The 21,210-nt window shown below is 45.6% G+C and overlaps 1 protein-coding gene across 1 annotated transcript in view; it reads left to right on the top strand.

Moving 5' to 3' along the window:
• The window catches only part of RHCG (Rh family C glycoprotein), a 41,813-nt gene extending 35,631 nt beyond the window's left edge, over positions 1-6,182 (top strand). The window contains exons 9-11 of the mRNA XM_081888652.1: positions 2,851-2,924; positions 3,975-4,068; positions 5,072-6,182. Of these exons, the coding sequence (XP_081744778.1) occupies positions 2,851-2,924; positions 3,975-4,046 (146 nt within the window). The 3' untranslated portion in view covers positions 4,047-4,068; positions 5,072-6,182. The remainder of the gene's footprint in view (positions 1-2,850; positions 2,925-3,974; positions 4,069-5,071) is intronic.
• The last annotated feature ends 15,028 nt before the right edge of the window (positions 6,183-21,210 follow it).

Here is a 21,210-nt window from a genome sequence, read left to right as displayed (position 1 = left end):
TTTCCAAATTCCCATCCCCTAAGATCTATCCACTCCCTTCCACGAGGTCCCCCTTTTCAGATATAATGCAGATAAATATAGAATAAAGACAGGAAAAAAAAGATAATTTTACAACTTTTGGATTCCAAATTTCCCTCCCCCCCTTCCCTGCTGCGTTCCCCATATCCCTCCATTTCTAGTATCTTTCTGGGGTTCCCACATTTCACTACACCCATACCCCTCTGATTCTTTGCCAGTCATTTTTAATTTCGAGTGTCCGATCATAGAAGGAGCCTATCTCCAAAAGGGGCCCATTTCTTCTATCCAGATTTTTGTATCCAGGAGTAAAAACTCCAATTTTATTTCCATAAGCTTGTCAAATCTGGATATCCCAAATGTTCCCACTTCCAGTTCGTTCTTGTTTCTTTGTTTATTTCCCTGTTCTCCCGCAGAAATGTTCTTTTTCCAAAAGCTTCTAGTTTCTCTGCAGATGCTTGTTATTCAGGAACCAAACATTGCGTCATGTCCCTTTCATTTTTCCAACAGATAAATCCATTGTTTCTTATGGTGTGTAGACCTCTGTAGACAAAATAATGTTCCATTTCTGCAGTTTCCCAGGAGATTAAAAACTCTGTTCAGCTATTCAAGTTTCCTGTCGAAAACACATGCAATAACCCTCAGCTCCTCTAGATGGACCACAGCAGCTGAGCTCCCTTCCAGATCACATCCACCAGTCCAAATAGCTTGTTGATTCTTATTTGAAACAATTTATGTCCAATTTATAACAAATGTAACAAATGTAACCGGCAAAGTCCTCATAACAAAGACTCCAATTTATTCTTCCGTTTTGACAGCTCTTTGACAGCTGTCAAAACCTCCGTTGCTCTTCTCCAGGCATTTTCACAAATCGCTCCAGGGATTCCGGGGGGGGGGGGGTGTTACTTTTTAATACAAATTCCACTCTCTCCTCCAGCTCACTCTTATATTTTCCCCTCACGAAGTTGCAGATTCATCAAGATAAGGTTACTCTCGATCTTAGTTGTCAAGTCCTTTGTTTTGGCTCTTCTACAATTAAGGGGGGGCTGACTTCCTTTTTCCACCTCCCCCGTTCGCTCCAATTTTTAAAAATTTATCCCTCTTTTTAGTCCATAGTCCAATTACTCACGGGTTCTTCTTTTGGGTCCGAATTCTTAATAGAAGAAGCTAGCGCTCTCCACCGAATGGCATGCGGCTTCGCTCGGCAGGGGAAGCGGAGGACTCAAAGCACCACCCCTCCTCCTGGCGCCCGTTCTTTAGCCTTTAAAAAGGCTCTTTCGCGGGCCGGGGAGGGGCGCAAAGGTGCCAGCCGAGTCACCATGTCCATGGGCCCCGTGCCCATGGTTTTTGAGGGTCCCCGCGTCGCCGGCGCGGTAGGACCCAACCCCTGCCGAGCCGGCTCCCTCCGGAGCACGGAGGGAGCCCGCCATTCGGCGATGGCGCCAACCCGGAAGTCCGTCTTTTTGTCCCTTTTTGATCTGCCAGACAGGAATGTCACCTGTATTATTATTATTATTATTATTTACTCCCCAGCCACACTGGGTGCCTCCCAATCGAGTGTTGAAAACAATACAGCATTAAATATTAAAAACTTCCCTAAACAGGGCTGCCTTCAGATGTCTTCTAAAAGTCAAGTAGTTGTTTATTTCCTTGACATCTGATGGGAGGGCGTTCCACAGGGCGGGCACCACTACTGAGAAGGCCCTCTGCCTGGTTCCCTGTAACCTCACTTCTCGCATTGAAGGAACCGCCAGAAGGCCCTCGGAGCTGGACCTCAGTGTCCGGGCTGGACGATGGGGGTGGAGACACTGCTTAAGGGATACTGGGCTGAGGGCATTTAGGGCTTTAGAGGTCAGCACCAACACTTTAAATTGTGCTCAGAAACGTATTGGGAGCCAATGTAGGTCTTTCAGGACTGGTGTTATATGGTCTTTGTTTTATGTGACTGACCCAGGGAGCCCAGGTTGTGTTAAGTCAGATCAGGCTTTGATCTGGGCCTACAATGGCAAATGTCCTTCTGCTTCCTTGGTATTCAAAGTCCAGCCTGCGCCACCATCCTGAGTTCTTTGCTGTCTTTTCCCAGCAACTGCCTACAATTTTAGCCTCATGGTTCTTTGTGGTGTTTCACTACTGCCATCTTGTGGCATGTGTTGGGGTATGATTTTTTTTTTAAAAAAAAACCTATTTACAGTGTTTCCAATAATTCAGTTTGCCGTTACCTGTCACACATCAAACAGTCTTGGGCCCAAAATTAGTTTCTTGAGGAGTTTCTCAACTCATGATCACTTTTTTTCCCCTTTCAGTTTTGACAGATAGACACATTTTGGCAAGCAGTATATTCCCTAATAAAATACATTTTATTTCCACTCATATATTCAGTTCTATCTATTCCCCTAGTATGTTTTCTATGTTATAAACATTAATTGAAAAACTGCACCGCCAAATTCAGGTAACTGCAAATCTTGAAGGGTGGCTGCATTTCAATTCAGGTGTGTCTTTAAAATGAAACAACAATCAAACTGAATCAAATTTCTGCCGCATCCCTGATTCCTAGTTGGCCTGCCCCACCAAACTGCAGCCAGGGGCCTAATGAAAAACCATATTGCCCTGAGGTGCGTGCCATATTGCTTTAATTATTTTTAACTGCTTTAATTGCCATGCTTTTTAACTGGGGCTCTCTTTTATTTTTTAATTAAAGCTGTTTTCATAATCTGTGTGTTTTAATTACACAGTTGTTAACCGCTTAGAAGCCATTTTGGCACATAAGCGGTATATAAATTAAGTAAAAAATAGAAATAATAGAATGAACTCGGTGCTCTGTTACCTTTCCTTCAGGTGGCATTTTGAAACTGCCTTTCTTTGGAGACCCCACAGATGAAAACTGCTTTGAGGATAATGTTTACTGGGAAGTAAGTGATTTAGACCTCTAGGTTCAGACACCTGAAGGATTCTGTCTTTGCAGAGTTTGATTCAGCTGACTTGATCCACAGCTCTAAAGTGTGGAATAATCTTTTATCTTGCTGAGTATTTGGAACATGGGACATCTAGCACAGGATGGGGAAAGCTGTAACTCTCCAGATGTTGCAGGATTCAAACTCCCGTCAGTCCCAGCCAGCCTGGCCGATAACCAGGGATAATGGAATTTGTAGTCCAACAAAATCTGGAAGCCCACAGGTTCCCATCTTTGATGCAATGCAAGTCAAATCGTATCTGGAGCAATGCTAGATTATGCAACAGACAGATTTAGCATGTGTTCCTGCTAAACCTCTGCCCCTAAACTGGGCCAGCTGGTTATTATAAGAACAACTGTTTGGAAATTGGTGCCTGGGTTTTAATTTTCCTCCTCCCTCCCTGTTCCTTTTTCTTTGTGTGTTGTGGTAGGGACTGCCTTGCTTTCATTATACGTAAGCCACTCTGGGAGCCATTTGTGGTTAAACGGTGGGATAAGAACTAAATAAATTTGCTCCGATACAAAATTTTCTCTTTACCAAAAATATGACCAAACTCAGTCCATATTTCAGGTTATCTAGTAAACAAAACTGAATAAATATGTAGATTATTGTTCATATTATCCATTCTTATCCATACTAATAACAACTACAATTCTAGGCAGACTATATTGGTTTGGACCAGCCTTTTGACAAGCTTTTGCCCTCCAGATATTTTTAGGACTCCAACTCCCATCACCCTCGGTTGTGCTGACTGGGACTGATGGGAGTTGTAGTCCGAGACATCTAAGGCTTGTGTAGACTCTGTGGTGAGGAAAGTAAAGCAAGCCTCTTTAAGCCACGAGATGGTGCTGTTTCCTGTCACATGAGGACTTCATTGTATAACAGTTTTGTTTTGTTTTCCCTCTTTGTGCATCTTCCGGGCCTCTCCTTTTTCCAGGGCCATAAAAGCTACAGATAACCATGATAAATAAATAAGTTGGGACCTAACAGATGTTTTCATCTTATCAGGTACCTGGGGATGAAGAGAGCAGCTTGTATTGTATGAACGACTCAAACGCGAAGCCTGTGACAGAGCCTTAATCCACTGGAGTCTATGTCAAGGGTAAAATGGGACCCCTGTTTTTGGGACAAATGAATCTTGACAATTTCAGATTTTTCGAGACTTGAGTTCAGTTCACCTGCAGGAAATTTTATGTGTGTGTTTTCATCTGGGTTTCTCCTAGTATACATAACCTGTACACAATCTCACCTAGTCCCACCTTGCACACACAATCTCGCCTAATCTCGTCTAACAGTTTGGGACCAATTTACATGAAAGTTCACCTCACCCATATATATTCACTCAGTCCCTTCAATTTGCAGACCCGGCACCATTACAAGTGCCACATAATGCTTTCCCCTCATTTGTAGTAAACTGATAGTTTAGTGTGACAGAACCCGCACTTCGGAAGTGCCTTCAGTGTGCTCTCTTTAGTGACTGCTAAAAAACATTTTTCTTTAGGCAAGTGTGTCTAGACATGGAGAACATTGACATGTGTTCTAGTCTGACTTTTTAGCTTATCATTGGCTTTAATTGTTTTAAAAAGGTTTTAATTAGTTCTTTATAACTGTGTGAATTTCTCCTAATGCACACTTTTTTGGATGCAATTTTGCCTAATGGACTCATTTTTGCAAATCAGTTTCCCGCAGTGCTTTTTTCCTTAAAAATTTTTTTTTAGGGGTACTCTCATTTTCCTACTCATATTGAAATACTGCCCCTCAATGAGAGCAAACTTTCGATTCACAAAATGTCTAGGGGTATGCGTACACCTGTGTCTCCCCAGAAAACCCCCCCTGGTTTTCCCTAATATAATGCATTTTCATGCATACTTCACCCTAGTATATGCAAATCAAATTAAACACTTGTTGTTCAAGCCAATGGGCAGCATTTTTATACCTTTCTGTACACATTACTTTGAGATCTACCCTGAAAAATTCAGAGAATTTCAAAGGATGGCTGTGTTTCTGTTTTGGTATTTTTTTTGAAAGAGTGAATGATCAATGCAAACTTAATGGAATTTCTCCCCTGTCTTTACACATGAGCCTTTCATTTTCTTTTCTTATAGGACAATGCAGACAACCAGATCAGTATAATCAGCTTCTCCTTTTGGAATTCCTTGAGTGGTTTTTGTTTTGTTTTGTTTTGTTTTGTTTAATCTCCTACACTCTCAAGTACACAAGAAGTTTGTGGTTTTCTGGAAGTTGTAACATTTGCTACCATCATTTGTCTGGATGCAAAGATTCTTCATGGAATAGATTGTGTCCTTATTATTATTATTTCTCTTCCTGCGTCTTGCACCATTGTGAGGTTAGCCTGGAAGAAAGAGTGTTTACATCTTCCTGCTACATGCAAAAACAAGTGGAAATCTATAATATCATGTGGTTAGAAGTGGCAGCAAAGTTCCCCCAAGTTCAGGACTTGGATACGAGCTGCAGAGCTTGTGAAAGATCACCTAAAAAGAAGGAGTGAGCTTTGCAAGCCTCAAATGTATTCACCGTCTCAGTTTGAAATCTCAGCCGGAGAATTACTGGCCTCCCCTGCTTGTCCACAACAGCTCCCCTGACTAGCCCCATCTAAAGATGCCTAGAGCAGAAATGGTATGAGCAGAAGAAAGAAGAGGGGAAGAATATTGTCCTTTCCTTCTCTCCCTCCCTCATCATCCAGGCATTCTGCATCATTAGGCGGCAAAGCTTGAAAAATGATGGAATATGTAGCTATCCTAAAAGTGGCTTGTAATGCATTTTCCCGAACTATCAGATTGGTTTGGGATGTCCCTTCTGATTCCCCCTCTGCCCCCTTTTCTGGGAAATTCCCAAGCTGGAGCTGATCTGAGAAGAGCTTGCAATGCTGTGTTTCGGCCCCTTCATATTCCTCAGATTGGTCTGAGATTCTCTGCTTCCATCCCCCGCCCCCTAGGAAGCTTCTGAGCCAGAGGCAATCTGGAAGAGAGCTTTCGAATGCCCTCTCATCTCTAAGTGCGCGGTGGACCCACTCGTGGTGGCAGCGTCTGGGGTCAGGAAGACCAAAATGCTCAAGGCTCCGAAAGCCAGCATGTGATTAGCGTGCTGAAAGATCTGTGATAACGCAGCTGGAGAAGGGGAGGCTTGAAACGCATGCTGTCGAAATCCCTCCTGTTGGAATCAGTGGATATTAAAAGCACTTAATGCTAGACTGTACTCTCAAATTTGTTTTTCCTTCTTTTCCTTCTAATAACCAGCAACGGCACTACCTTTAGCTCAGTGGTACAGCATCTGCCTTGCGCACAGATGGTTGCAGGTTCGGTTCCCGGTGGCATCTCCAAATAGGGCTGCCAAGTCGCAGTCAGAGGCATAAATGCTTCTGAATGCCAGTTGCTGGAAGCCGTAGGAACAGAGAGGTTTTTCTGCGCTTGGGTCCTGCTAGGATGCTGAACTAGATGGGCCATTGGCCTGATCCAGAGGGGTTCTCCTTATGTCCTTATGGTTGGGAGAGAACCTTGCTTGAATCCCTGCAAAGAGCCGCAGGATGGAATTCACCTGCCAGAGACCTTTGGAAAAGGGGACAGTGTGTAGCTGTTTATTTACTAATTCTTGAAACCTCTGAGCCAAGATTGGGGGAAATGGAGTGCCTTACTGTAAACTAAGAACATAGATGTAGTGGACACAGAAGAATCCTGATGGTATGGAGAGAACCACTGGAATGTTTTTTCCTGGTTACAAGCTCTATAGAAAGTCACACTGGGGGAACTTTAGCACTGTATGTTAGAGAGGGCATGGAGTTCATTAAACTATATTTGTTTCTAAGCCAATGCTAGTCCTATTCAGAGTTTTCCCATTGAAATTAATGAATGCAAGTTTCTAATTTCAATGGGTCTATATTGGATATCACGCATTGCTACCCCGCTCTTTAGTTACAAAAAGAGGCCCCTAGAGCAGCTTGCAGAGATGATTCTTTTAAGACAGCTCCTTCCATCAGGTTTAAATATAACAGACATAACACAAAAGGAAAAGGGATTGGGAGGGAGGAGGAAACTCACTGATGACTACACAATGCCAGGTGTCTCAGGAACGGCTGCCGAGTTGGAAGCCAGCACCAGAGCTCTGTGCTGCTGAAGGAAGCATAGCACTCAAAAGAAGAATAAAGGCCACTTAGCCATGGTGTTGCTTGGATTTTGGGAGTTCCCTGGCCTGGGTGGGTCCCTCTGGGATGGACAGGGCCCCAGACTGGCACCCACTAGTCCAGCCCTAACGACACCTTGGTGGTAGGTGATCGCAAGCTTGAAAAGTATACATTATACCTGAGAGAAACTGTTGCTGTCCTGGCAAAATAGTGAGGATGATCTTGAGATAGAGAAATCAGGGTGGGATCTAGAGAAGAAGAGTTTTAGTAATGCGACTTCAGTTATCGCTATGTAGACTTATTTCACAGGCTGTTTCCAGTAAGGTGGATTTGGGGCAACAGACAAGGGAGTGTTTGGAGCAAGGAAACAGGCAAGGGGAGGCGATGCTTATAAGAAGTGGAGTGGGAAAGGAGACCAGATGCAAGAGAGAGAGGGGAAAGTGGCTGTTCTTCGCTGCGTCTGCATGTACTTCTCACACCTGAGGAGAGAGAGAGGGAGTTGAACGTCAGCTGTGCATGTTCCCTTAGGATACAACACCCTCATTTCTCCTGCTGGATAAAGCCACACACACACACACACACACACACACACACACACACACACCTCTTTACAACACGGTCCTGGGATTTGTCAACTGCTGCCAGCAACCGCATCTTAATTAACTGTCGGCAAAGATGGAAGCAAAGAGACCCTGTTCTAATTGGACAGTTTGCTTTGTGAGGATGGGGAGGGGAGGTGGCGGCAAAGGCGACAAGTTCCCACCGCACGGCATGGGAACTGGAGATGAAGGTGATCCGGCATGCTGTGATCAGCCAGGATGGTCTGGCTTCAGTTGACCTGAGGTAACTTTTTTTAAGGGTGCAACAGTCAGGAAACTGCCAAGATCCCTGGCTAGCAGTTAATTTTGGCTGCATGGCAGCTATAGCATGGAAGAGATGCCATAAGGCCCCGCCTGCACTACTACATTTAAAAGCCATATCATGCCACTTTAGAAAGTCATAAAGGTAAAGGGACCCCTGACCATTAGGTCCAGTCGTGACCGACTCTGGGGTTGTGGCGCTCATCTTGCTTTATTGGCTGAGGGAACCAGTGTACAGCTTCCGGGTCATGTGGCCAGCATGACTAAGCTGCTTCTGGCGAACCACAGCAGTGCACGGAAATGCCGTTTACCTTCCCTCCGGAGTGGTACCTATTTATTTACTTGCACTTTGATGTGCTTTCGAACTGCTAGGTTGGCAGGAGCAGGGACTGAGCAACGGGAGCTCACCCCGTCATGGGGATTCGAACCGCCGGCCTTCTGATCGGCAAGCCCTAGGCTCTGTGGTTTAACCCACAGCGCCACCCGTGTTCCCTTAGAAAGTCACAGGTTCCCCCAAATACTCCTGGGAAGTGTAATTATAAGGGAATAGAATCAAGGGATGGTTTGCTTGCTGAATGGCTTGCCCTCAGGTATCAAAGTTGGTTGCTTGGCTGTGCAATAAAAAAGCAACATCACATCTTTCCCAGAGGCGTTCTGGGAAGTGTGGACAGTGGGAAGCAGAGTGAGACTATTTACACAGGCTGGACTTCCTCATAAGTATCAACCACCTCCTCCACACAGATCAAAATGAATGCCTCCACTTCCCCAAGAATGAAAGTTGGTCCCTGTTTCTTTTGCAGGTGGGGACCATACTTTGGGTAACTGGGGAGGGAATATTGGCCTTACACAACCTTACACAAAAGGGTATCTTTCCTCCACTCTTTCCAGGCATGGTCGGTGCTTTAAAGTTCTGTGTCCAGGTGCCGTTTTGTTTCCTCCAGAGCTTTCTCCATGAAAAACCTGCTCTTTAAAGCTCAGTTGGAGCAAACAGCAAAAACCCGAATCGACATTTGCTCCGATTGAGCGCTAAAGAGCAGGTTTTCATGGAGAAAGCTCTGGGGCTTGGACAGGACACTGAGCTTTTAAGTGCAGATCTGTGCCTGGAAAGGGATGCATGGATAAGCTCTCAGCTTTGCTTACTGAATTGAGGAGCAAATCAATGCCTAGTGATTTTTTTCAGTTAGGAAATGTGCCTCCGGCTAATTGGGGGCTTTACCTCTGTCATCTTTGGAGGATGAATGCCAGGCAATTCAACAACACATTCTTAATCAGCTTTGGGTTGCCCTCACAATTCTCAGTTAATAAGACCTCAGAAAGTGGATGCATGTATGTGGCCTTGGATCTGGACTCTGCTCAGGCAAGAAAAGGCCAGCCAATTTATTCTAAAATATTACTAGCCAAGGAACTAGTCCCCCTCCACACCAGGGAGCTCATGAACCCCTGAGCGTGCCCACTACAGTGGTACCTCAGGTTAAGTATTTAATTCGTTCCGGAAGTCCGTTCTTAACCTGAAACTGTTCTTAACCTGAGGTACCACTTTAGCTAATGGGGCCTCCTGCTGCTGCCGCGCTGCCAAAGCACAATTTCAGTTCTCATCCTGAAGCAAAGTTCTTAACCTGGGTTAGTGGAGTCTGTAACCTGAAGCGTATGTAACCTGAAGCATATGTAACCCGAGGTACCACTGTATCAGCGAGGAAACTAACACAGAGAAAATAGAGTTTTAAGCCATATATCCACATATTTAAAGCCCTATTATACCACTTTTAGCAGTCAGGCCCCCCCCCAATATCTCAGGAACGGCAGTTTGTTAATGGTGCTGAGATTTGTTAAGAGACCCCTGTTCCCCTCAGAGAGCTACATTTATCAGAGAGGTTTAACAACCAATCCCTTTTCCCAGGGAAGAGGGACTTCTTAACAAATTTCAGCACTCTTTACAAACTACAGTTCCCAAGATTCTTTGGGGGAAGCCATGACTGTTTAAAGTGGGATGTTTAAAGTTAAATGCTGCTTGGGATATATTGTGCTACTGGGGCCTTTAATTTCAATGGGTCTACTCTGAGTAGGACTGGTGTTTAATAGCACTTAGTGCATACCCCTCAACTGTCCCAGGATAACTGGGACATCCCATTTTTCCCCCACATGTCGCCGTTTCTTTGACAGTGGCTCCAATAAAGCAAGGATGGGAGACTTGCGCTCCAGAATATTGTTGAACTCCAACTCCCATCAGCCCTGGCTAGCATGGCCAAAGGTCAGAGATGATGGGAGTGGTAGTCCAGCAACATCCTGAAGGCCACAGGTTCCCAACATCTTCCTGATATAGCAGTGCTGTTTTCACAATGAACCCTATTTCCCCTTCCACTCTTTCTGCCTCATTTCCATCTGTAATTTGACCGCCACCCTTTACAGGGTTTAGAATGTTAATTTGGTTCAAACCTGCCTCTCCTCTGCTTCCTGTCCCCACACAAACATTATGCCCTGTTTGCTTTTAAAGGATTTTATCAGCTGGCCTACTGAAAGGCCAGGAGAGGTCAGTGGTCAAAAGGTTGGACAAGCCACGTTGGTTTAATGATGTTGCTGAGTTGTTTCTCACCAAAGGGGAGACATTAGAGCAGAGGTTTATTATGAACCCATCATGCCCTCTGCACATGCTCTCTCTCTCTCTCTCTCTCTCTCTCTCTCTCTGTGTGTGTGTGTGTGTGTAAGAGAGAGAGAGAAAGACAAAAAAGCACTACTGTTTTCTGTTCTGATCCTCAATCTGGGCAGCTGCATGTCAGACCTGGGCAAAGTGAGACACAGGCAAGGCGCCAATGAAGAGTCTCTTATCTAGCTTGCAAGTGCCGTCAAAAGAGGCTGCAGAATCCTGAGGGAACAGAGGGGACTGTGTGCTAATTCAGAAGGCAGATGCAAAATGCCATTTTTGATGTGTAAAATTCCCTGGAAGTAAAAAAAAAGGGGGGTAGGGAGAAGGTTCTGCTGTGCTAATTTTCTGCTTGCATGGAAGTCTTATTATTATTTTTGAAAGAAGAAAGCATTCAGAAATATAATTCCCAGCTAGGAATGGGGGAGCAATTTGCTTCAGCTTGCATTTTAATGCAAAACACCCTAACTCACACATCCTGAAACAATGCATGAGCCGAGGTGACCCTATCCTTTGAAGTTCTCACTTTTCACAATGCAGTTCTTCAACCAAATGATGTGTACAAAAATGTGTATGTGAGGGGAAAGTGTGCTTTTAATTGTACATAGTTGTGATAACAGCATAGAAGAATGTATATTAGAAACAAAGGAGGGCACAGATTTATAATTTGCACATGCTAATTTATATGCACCCATATAGAAGTAATAACTATAATTCAAATAAAACTGTAGCACATCACACCTTAGTCGGGAAGATTGCAACCAATGGACCTTTATACCTGCTCGGTCTGCAATCCCATCTGCTCCCTGCTAAAGGGCAACTTCAAGTCCTGTTCCCAGCCAGTCACCCTCCCTTCTTCAGGTTTTTATCTTGAAACTTGACTTGAACTGGACAGCCCTTCCAATACAAGACATGCATCGTTCTTGCTGTTGTTCAACAAGGGGGATTCGCAAATCCTTGCTGATCAGCTTCAAATCACTCTGAAATATGCTTGATCTACCTTCTGCCCATCCCTGAAATAGGTGGCTTTGCCAGTAAGGTAGAAATATGTTTCAGTTTTGCGTTTGAAGGCAAATCACCTAATTTGCACTTTACAAAACAATACGCAAACCAAAACACAGCCACCCTTACAATTTTGTATTTCTACAAATTCTGCAATGCAGGTCTCTGGCAAAGTACAGTCAAACCTTTCTTGCCGAATGGCTTAGTTGCCAAACAAATCAGCTCCCAAACGCCGCAAACCCGGAAGTAAATGTTACGGTTGGGGAATGTTTTTCGGAAGCTGAACATCCAACACAGCTTCCGCTTGAGTGCAGGGAGCTCCTGCAGCCAATCGGAAGTCGCGTCTTGGTTTTTGAATGGTTTCGGGAGTCAAATGGACTCCCAGAATGGATTAAGTTCAAGAACCAGGGTACCACTGTAATGTGCACAAAAATAGGTATGTTGGGGGTAAAGTGTGCATAGAAATGCATAGATTAGTGAAAATAACATACAAAAATGTGTATGTCGGGAGAAATTCGCACTAAAAGGTTGATCCATTTTCACAAGGACTTGTTTTTAAATACAGTTATACCTTGGTTGCCAAATGCCTTGGTACTCATACATTTTGCCTCCTGAACGATCAAAAACCGGAAGTGAGTGTTCCGGCTTTTGAACAATTTTTGAACGTCCAGCACTGCTGGATGTTCCTGCAGCCAATCAGAAGCCACGCCTTGGTTTTTGAATGGTTCCAGGAGTCGAACGGACTTCCGGAACGCATTCTGTTTGATAACGAAGGTACAACTGTGATTCACAAGCTGATGTGCAAATGTGGAGAGCTAAACTTAAGGTTGTAAAGCGTGACAGATGCACCCATCCCAAGTTGCCAGAGGACTGTCCCCTGCAAAGCTGGACACACGGCTGCTTTGTCAGCAGCTCCTCGCATAACTGACCAGTGTGATGACCCAGCAAAGAATTTGGGAGCCGCTGGGTCTAAGAGAAGCCATTTTAATATTTCGTCGAGGGTGGGAAATGCCCAGGCTCTCAAGTCACAGGAAACATTTGATGAATGTGCGTAATTATGAAGTCAGCCTCCACTAGTTCTTGCCTTGAAGGATTCCCTTGACCCTAGCGAAGGAAGGAATTTATCCTCAATAGTCAAGGTGTTTTCGGGCCGAGCTGACCGTGGAGTTCCATTTGTTGAAGCTTCAGTCTCCTTTTGGTGCTCCCCCATCAACCTTCCCCCTCTTCCCTAGCAAATGCCAGTCATGAGCCTAAGTGGAAAAGCAAGTATCCTCCCCGTCGAGGGTTGTACAGAGCAAAAGTCTATCCTGTTTTGGAGGGCAAAGTGCATGCAGGGAGGGGACGGGGGGGGACCAAAGGCATGTGGGAAAAGGAGCCATTGAAACCTTGGGGCCTAAGTCTTTGTGGGGGATTAGGAGGTACAAATTGAATGCAAAGGGATGAAGCCATTGACCGAAGCTGTCCTGAGACAGGTTCCCATGGGGGGGTGTGGAGGGTGGCTGAAGCAAGCCACGTTCAAGGAGGCTCTCGGGCCCAGCCTAGCAGCTAATCCCCTGAGAGCGGCAGGCCAAGAAGCAGAAATGAGGTTAAAAAAATTATCATGTAAAGATGGTAGCTTACCCCAGGGGATGATGTTAGTTAGCAGAGGAACGGGGAAAGAGGCGGGCCAGAGAACAGCAGCCCTTAATCCTATGGTTAGTAGGCAGGCGGGTGGGCTTAGATCATGATCCAATCCCTGCAGAGCTACTTAGACAGAGGAGGCCCTCATTCAGATCAGTAGCCTCCCTTTAAGAACAAGGACTGAGCTATGGGGGAAGTGTCGCTGCATTCATCCCTGTAGGCATGAGAGTAACGGGTTAGATATTCACACACGTTTGCAAGTGGAGGCTGGCGCCCATTGGGACTGGTTGGGTGCAAGGCAGGGAGCCCAACAGTAGGGGGAGCCAGAGCCGACGGCAGGCAAAATCACCAAGTCTTTGTTTTGCCCCCATCCTCCTCCCTGCTAAGTTCTGATAAGGGCAAGACGGAGACTAAGGAGGAGGAGGAAGCTCATACCTAGTGTCACCCTTAGAGACGGGGGAGAGGTTCAGTTCAGTTCACATCTAAAGCTGAACCTGCTTAATTAGCAACCTCCAAAACAAAACGCAAATCGAAACGTGGGCATCTTTCAGAATGTGTGCTTCTTAGAATTTTGCAGTGCCATTCTCTAATCAAGTAACGTCTGCAAAAATGCATAAAGCGTGCAGATAATTGCCTGCTTTAGTGAAAAAAACATGCAAAAATGCATTGTATTTTGCATTGCAAAAATGTTAGGCAAAATTGCATCTAAAAATGTGTATTAGGAGAAATTCGAACTGAAATGTTGATGAATTTTCATGAGGACGTTTGTCTAAAAAAAATGTGCAAACCGATGTGAAAAATCAAATTTAAGATTGGGAAAAATGAGAAACAGAGAGAAATTGAAATGGGTATATTTTCACATCCCTTGCCATCCACTGGATTGGATGCAAATAAGGCTAGCAGGTGTGTCCTAATGAACCACCCTCCACTAAGGTATGCATGGTGCTTGGGTCTACTTCAGGGCTCACAGCTGAATGTGCAAATGACCCCCACTGCATTTGAGGAGGTGATCTGAGCTGGTAGCTATTGGTACTTGATCTGTGATGACTCTTTCACGCATGGAAGTAAAAGTTGTGTCCTGCACAGTCCTCAAGTAGCTGAACACACCTATGTCCAAGATAATCAAATATTTGAGGGGGGAAACCGCCCACAAAGGTGATGGGCATTCCAATTCAAATGGTGTGTGTGCACTGCGTCATGTGATCGATTGTGTGGGGCGGGGCTTACCTGGGCCCCCACAATATTCTATTCAGGTTGGCACCCTAGGCCCAGATGGTCCTTAAAGTATCCTGGACTCAAGTTGTTCAGGTCTTTGTGAACCTGGCTCAGTAGGATATGGACAGCCAGTTTAGATATTTTAGCAGATGTGTTACATGCTGTTGTCCATTTGCCCCTAACATTCTGCATTAAAACTCAGGGCTTGCATGGCGTGGGAGAATAATTTCAAAGACTTTTGACTACAGCCTTAGGAGGCAATCCTATATCCACTTACCTGGTAGTAAACCCCATCAAATTTATTGTAACGCCCCTCTGACTAGACATATATAGGATCCTGCAGCTAGTATGTGAATTTTTCATTGTGGAATGCCTTTTATTATTTCCCTTCATGACAAAATGTCATTATACGTCAATAAGTTTTCATGCACCTTCAGTTGTTCTATGTGAGGTCAAATATATGGCATGTATGGGGTATCGATGTGGTGAGTACACAGGTACGTGGTGAGGGACGCGGGTGGTGTTGTGGTCTAAACCACTGAGCCTCTTGGGCTTGCCGATCAGAGGGTTGGCGGTTCGAATTCGCATGACGGGGTGAGCTCCCGTTGCTCTGCCCCAGCTTCTGCCAACCTACCAGTTCAAAAGCATGCCAGTGCAAGTAGATAAATAGGTACCACTGCGGCGGGAAGGTAAAAGGCGTTTCCGTGCTCTATGGCTTCTGTCACGGTGTTCCATTGCGCCAGAAGTGGTTTGGCCACATGACCCGGAAAGCTGCCTGTGCGCAAACATCAGCTCCCTTGGTCTGAAAGTGAGATGAGCGCCGCAACCCCATAGTCGCCTTTGGCTGGACTTAACCGTCCAGGGGTCCTTTACCTTTTACCTTTTTTACATGTCTGTGTGAGTTTCTTGGGAACATAAGGCACTGCCTTATACTGCATCAGACCATTGATCCATCAAGCTAAGTGTTGTCCACACTGACTGGCAGCACCTTTCCAGGGTTTCAGGTAGGCATTTATCCCAGCTATACCTGGCAATGCCAGGGATTGAACCAGGGAGCTTTTGAATGCAAAGCAAATGCACTACCACTAAGTTATAGGCCCAGTGAGAATGTGCATATATGTCAATATATCTATGCTGCACCTCTCCTTCAATTTATGTGCATAATGAAGGGGGCATGTCTAGATTTTGCATGTGCTTCTGAGTGCACATTAGGTGTGTGGTCCACAATATCATCCTTGTGTAACGTTTATGTAGATTTTGCTATAGAACTTTGAATGTTAATCTCTTTTTGCCTCCATCTCTTTGTACCAGGTGTTGATTTACATATACGGCGAGCTCCCTCTGTCTCTTGTGTCTGGGTGGGCACACAACTGCATGTATGCACATGCTTAATTTATGTGTAGGTGTTCACATGACAGTTGCCTTGGGCTTGCGTTCCTACCTCTTTTTGTGTGCACAACTGCAGGTGTGTATATGCATAAATGTACATGTGGGTCTAGGGACGCGGGTGGCGCTGTGGGTTAAACCACAGAGCCTAGGACTTGCTGATCAGAAGGTCGGCAGTTCGAATTCCCGCAACGGGGTGAGCTCCCCTTGCTCAGTCCCTGCTCCTGCCAACCTAGCAGTTCGAAAGCACCTCAAAGTGCAAGTAGATAAATAGGTACCGCTCCGGCAGGAAGGTAAACAGCGTTTCCATGCGCTGCTCAGGATCGCCAGAAGCGGCTTAGTCATGCTGGCCACATGACTCGGAAGCTGTATGCCGGCTCCCTCGGCCAATAAAGCGAGATGAGCGCCACAACCCCAGAGTTGGCCACGACTGGACCTAATGGTCAGGGGTCCCTTTACCTTACTTACATGTGGGTCTGAATACATGGATGGACATGCACATGCTCGGTTGGTAGAGCATGAGACTCTTAAACTCAGGGTTGCTGGTTTGAGCCCCACTTTGGGCGAAAGATTCCTGCTTTGCAGGGGGGGGGACTAGATGACCCTCGTGGTCCCTTCCAACTCTTCTATGATTCTATGTCAATTGCCATGATCCTGTGTGTGTGCGCTCGGCTTTGCGTCTCTGCATGGGCCCTTGCCCGTGTGTCCACCTCTTGCTGAGCCTCCCCCAGCAGTGTGTCTGCAAGACTCTCCAGGCATTTTAAGAAGAAGCTCTGTTAAAAAAAAGTGTAATCAGATTAAGGCAGCCAATCACTTAGAGCCCTTGAAAAGGACATATGCTTTCTAATCAGTACCTAGCACCATGGCTCACAAAGGGTCTAAGTAACTCAGTAGGGGTCAGGCCCTCTAGAGCACAGAAGAAGGGGGTCCTTTCCCCCTTCTCTCTCGCTCCCCCCTTGTAATTATGTCAATTTACTAGCCAAATTGTTTGCTTGAGTGGACAGTGGGGGCTTGTCCCTTCTGCTCCCACCCAACCACCCCCCTTCCCTCCTTATTCATGTGCTAATGGAGTGAGAAGCACGGCCTCCTCACTTCAGGAGATGCTGCCGGCCCTTGGAGCCATTGTGCAGATCTGCTGCTGGCAAATCCCACCTCCCACCCAACCACAATGCGCACACGTACAAAACCGGGCACGAGAAATCCGGGCGGGAGCAGGGGAGCTTCAGGGCCACAGAGGCAGCCATGCACCGTCTCAGGCAGTGGGTGATGGGTAACCCTAAAAGCAGCACAGTTTGACAGCTAGATTGATCCGGCCCTACAGAGAACCGGGCAGGTCTTCCGCATAAGCTAAAGGTAAAGGGACCCCTGACCATTAGGTCCAGTCATGCCCAACTCTGGGGTTGTGGCGCTCATCTCGCTTTATTGGCCGAGGGAGCCAGCGTACAGCTTCCAGGTCATGTGGCCAGCATGACTAAGCCGCTTCTGGCGAACCAGAGCAGTGCACGGAAATGTCGTTTACCTTCCTGCCAGACTGGTACCTATTTATCTACTTGCACTTTGATGTGCTTTCATACTGCTAGGTTGGTAGGAGCAGGGACCGAGCAACGGGAGCTCACCCCGTCATGGGGATTCAAACCGCCAACCTTCTGATCAGCAAGTCCTAGGGGCTGTGGTTTAACCCACAACGCCACCCGCTTCCCTACTAAAATAAACAGGATCTGTGCAAGAGAGTGGGAGGGGATTGCACTGTGGATTCCAACTGCGGGGGCTATTTAAGAGTAGGAAACCTGAATGTGGCCCTCTAAACCCCTCTTTCCAGCCCTCAGGATTCCAGGAGGGCTCCCCACTTCCCTAGCCACTGTCCCTGCTTTGCACCCTCCTTGAGTATAACTTCCAATCTCGGTTGTGTCCTTGAACTTTTGCATCCCAGGAGGGGACCGGTTGAGGTGAGTGAGTGGGTGCAGAAAGTAGCCTACTGTACAAACGTAAAATTTGCCTCTGTTGCTCCACCCATGTTTGCCTCTGGCCTCACCCCCCACTGGTTATGTGGCCCTCAGAAGGTTTCTCAGAAAGGAATGTGGCCCTCAGGCTGGAAAAGTTCCCCTGTTGCTGCCTCAGGCTGGTGTGTCCTTGAACTCTGATAAGACCTCTTGCTTCCCTGAATGGAGGAGAGCGGCAGATGTGTGAGCAAGTTCAGAAACGAACCTCTTGTCCTCTGCCCACTTTGGCCTCTGACCTCTGGAAGTTTGGCCAAAAAGGAATGCAGCTATGAGATGGGAAAAGGTTCCCTATCCCAGATTTAGATTTTCTGCCTCTGGAGTCTCTTAATCTGAAGGTCATGGGTTCTAGCCCCACATGGGGCGAAAGATTCCTGCATTGCAGGGGGTTGGACTAGATTATCCTTGTGGTCCCTTCCAACTCTTCTATGATTCATCAAAATGCCTGGGTGTAATGGTCCAGCAATCAGACTCCTCCTTAGCCAGAGTGGTGCATGCTCTAGTTATCTCCCACTTGGACTACTGCAATGCGCTCTGTGGGGCTACCTTTGAAGGTGACCCGGAAACTGCAATTAATCCAGAATGCGGCAGCTAGACTGGTGACTGGGAGTGGCTGCTGGGACCACATAACACCAGTCCTGAGAGATCTTCATTGGCTCCCAGTACGTTTCCGAGCACAATTCAAAGTGTTGGTGCTGACCTTTAAAGCCCTAAACGGCCTCGGACCTGTATACCTGAAGGAGCGTCTCCACCCCCATCGTTCAGCCCGGATACTGGGGTCCAACTCCAAGGGCCTTCTGGTGGTTCCCTCATTGCGAGAAGTGAGGTTACAGGGAACCAGACAGAGGGCCTTCTCGGTAGTGGTGCCCGCCCTGTGGAATGCCCTCCCATCATATGTCAAGGAAATAAGCAGCTATCTTATTTTTAAAGGACATCTGAAGGCAGCCCTGTTTAGGGAAGTTTTTCATATTTAATTCTGTATTGTTTTTAACACTCGATTGGGAGACACCTAGAGTGGCTGGGGAAACACAGCCAGATGGACAAGGTATAAATAATAAATTATTATTATTATTATTATTATTGAGGATTTTTCAAGGAGGGCTTTAGGATACAGGGGAAGACTGGGCTTCTTTTCCTGCAACATACAAATAAGGTTTCTGTTATGGAAAGTCAACAAAGTCCTTTCTAACTTTCATGTACTGTACCCATGCAGGTATTTGTTTATCTGCTTGAATTTACATTTCAACCTTCATCACTTTCGCAATCTCAGGATTGATAGCAACGATTTTAAAAGCCATAACAAAAAAAACTGTAACCAAAAATAAAATAAAATAATCAATCAAACACAATGCAAAGCAGCAGGCGACAGTAATTATCGACACTTCTGCCAAGAAAATGACAGCAGCAATTACCAAAACTATCTATAGGCAAGCTTATTGCAAATTCTTAGTGGAACTGTGCTGCCTGGGTAGTGAGGAACCCATCAGAAAATCCTGCAGCTGACCTTTGACTTCTGGGGAGTTTTGCTTATAGAACTATTTACATATCTGCTCTTCGAAGCTGTTATAAAACAAGACTTGCATTGTTGCTGTTGTTGCCCCCCAAAGATTCCTGTAAGATAGTAAACTGGCATCTTTGTAATTGCTTTTGCCAGAAGTTTGTCATCTGGGATCACTGAGGGTCTTGGGAGTGGTCCAGGGTAACAGAAGGTGGAAGTGAATGTCCAGCATTAATATTGCAGAGCAGAAGAAGACTATAGAATTCCTACTGAGTGAGAGAAGAGGTTCTGATTTATGGTATAATAGCCCATTAATTGCCACCTACTCTCTTTCCTTGGTCTGGTCCAGTTCCACCATCTTGAATGTTAATGCATTGTGTATACACACACACACACACACACACACACACACACAGACAGAAGGAACAAAGTATATTAATATGGACAAAAGGGAGGAGAAGTTTGATTCAGTTTGCATTTAAAGGCAGATCTACCAAATTCACACCGTGAGAAACATGTGAAGAAAAATCACAGCCATCCTTCAAAAAGTTGCCCTTATCTGAATTTTGCAATACAGTTTTTCAGTCAAGTGATGTGTAAAAAAAAATATATATATGCACATGCCAGGGGCTAAAGGGTGTGTAAAGACTCATGAAAAGAACACACAAAAGTGCATTATAATCTGTTCTGAGTTTGTCACAACTGGTGCTGTTTCTGTTTTGCTACAGTTTTGCTTCTGCAAGAAACAGCAATATTCATATTGCTATCTGTTATAACCAAATCTTTGGTAACTAATTATGCAATTCACTCAATTTCAGTGAAAAGGAGGTGTCAAAAACAATGCTGTAAATTACATAATTATTTACGAAACCCGACCTCTGATGAGTAAGTGAATTGTGGGGATTTTCACTCCTGTTTCTGGCTCCAATGGAATTCTCTGAATCCCTGTTGTTGTTGTTGTTTAGTCCTTTAGTCGTGTCCGACTCTTTGTGACCCCATGGGCCAGAGCACGCCAGGCCCTCCTGTCTTCCACTGCCTCCCGCAGTTTGGTCAAACTCATGCTGGTAGCTCCAAGAACACTGTCCAACCATCTCGTCCTCTGTCGTCCCCTTCTCCTTGTGCCCTCCATCTTTCCCAGCATCAGGGTCTTTCCCAGGGAGTCTTCTCATGAGGTGGCCAAAATATTGGAGCCTCAGCTTCAGGTTCTGTCCTTCCAGTGAGCACTCTCTGAATCCCTAGTGGTGACTTATCCTTTGCTCCCGACTACTGCCTTCATCTCCTGACTCCGAGCACTCACTCACCGCAGTCTGTTGCCTCTAGCCTAGTCCTGAACCTAACTGGTTTTATTCTCTGGTACCAGATTCTCTGGTATATTAGGTTGTTCATAGGGTGGGGGATGGAGAGAAAGAACAAACACTTCCCCATCATGTTGGGCTTTCAAGGCAGCTGAGTCTGTGTCGGCATACCTTCCCTAAAGTCAACTTCCTACATGATTTCTATGTTCAAATTGCTGGGGGGTTTTGAACCAAGAGAATGATGTCTCAAGCCCCATCAATGAGCTCAAGACTTGTAAATAGCTGCTTGTATGTTTGCCTGGGGTGAATAGAAACATGCTGTAGGCAACCAGCTTTGGGAAGTGTTTGTAAATGGGAAGGGAGTTTGTTCTTCCATACGCCCAAGCTCTTAATAGTCAAAGATAACTTCAGCTGGTGTGTTAACAGCTTGAAAGTACGAAACAAACATCTTTCCCATTGTACAGGAAGATGAGCTAGAATGTTCAGACTAATCACTTATAAAACCAGCCATTGTATAAGCAGCTGAGGCTGCCCTGGGACTGAAGTAAAACCTCAGTGAACTCAAATGGACTCACTTTTGAGTCGAGATGTATGG

Source organism: Podarcis melisellensis (assembly GCF_964234715.1).
Source record: "Podarcis melisellensis genome assembly, chromosome: 14".
In the NCBI taxonomy this organism is placed as follows: Eukaryota; Metazoa; Chordata; class Lepidosauria; order Squamata; family Lacertidae; genus Podarcis; species Podarcis melisellensis.
Note: the sequence above shows the minus strand (reverse complement) of the source record. Positions and strands in the feature narration are given on the sequence as shown.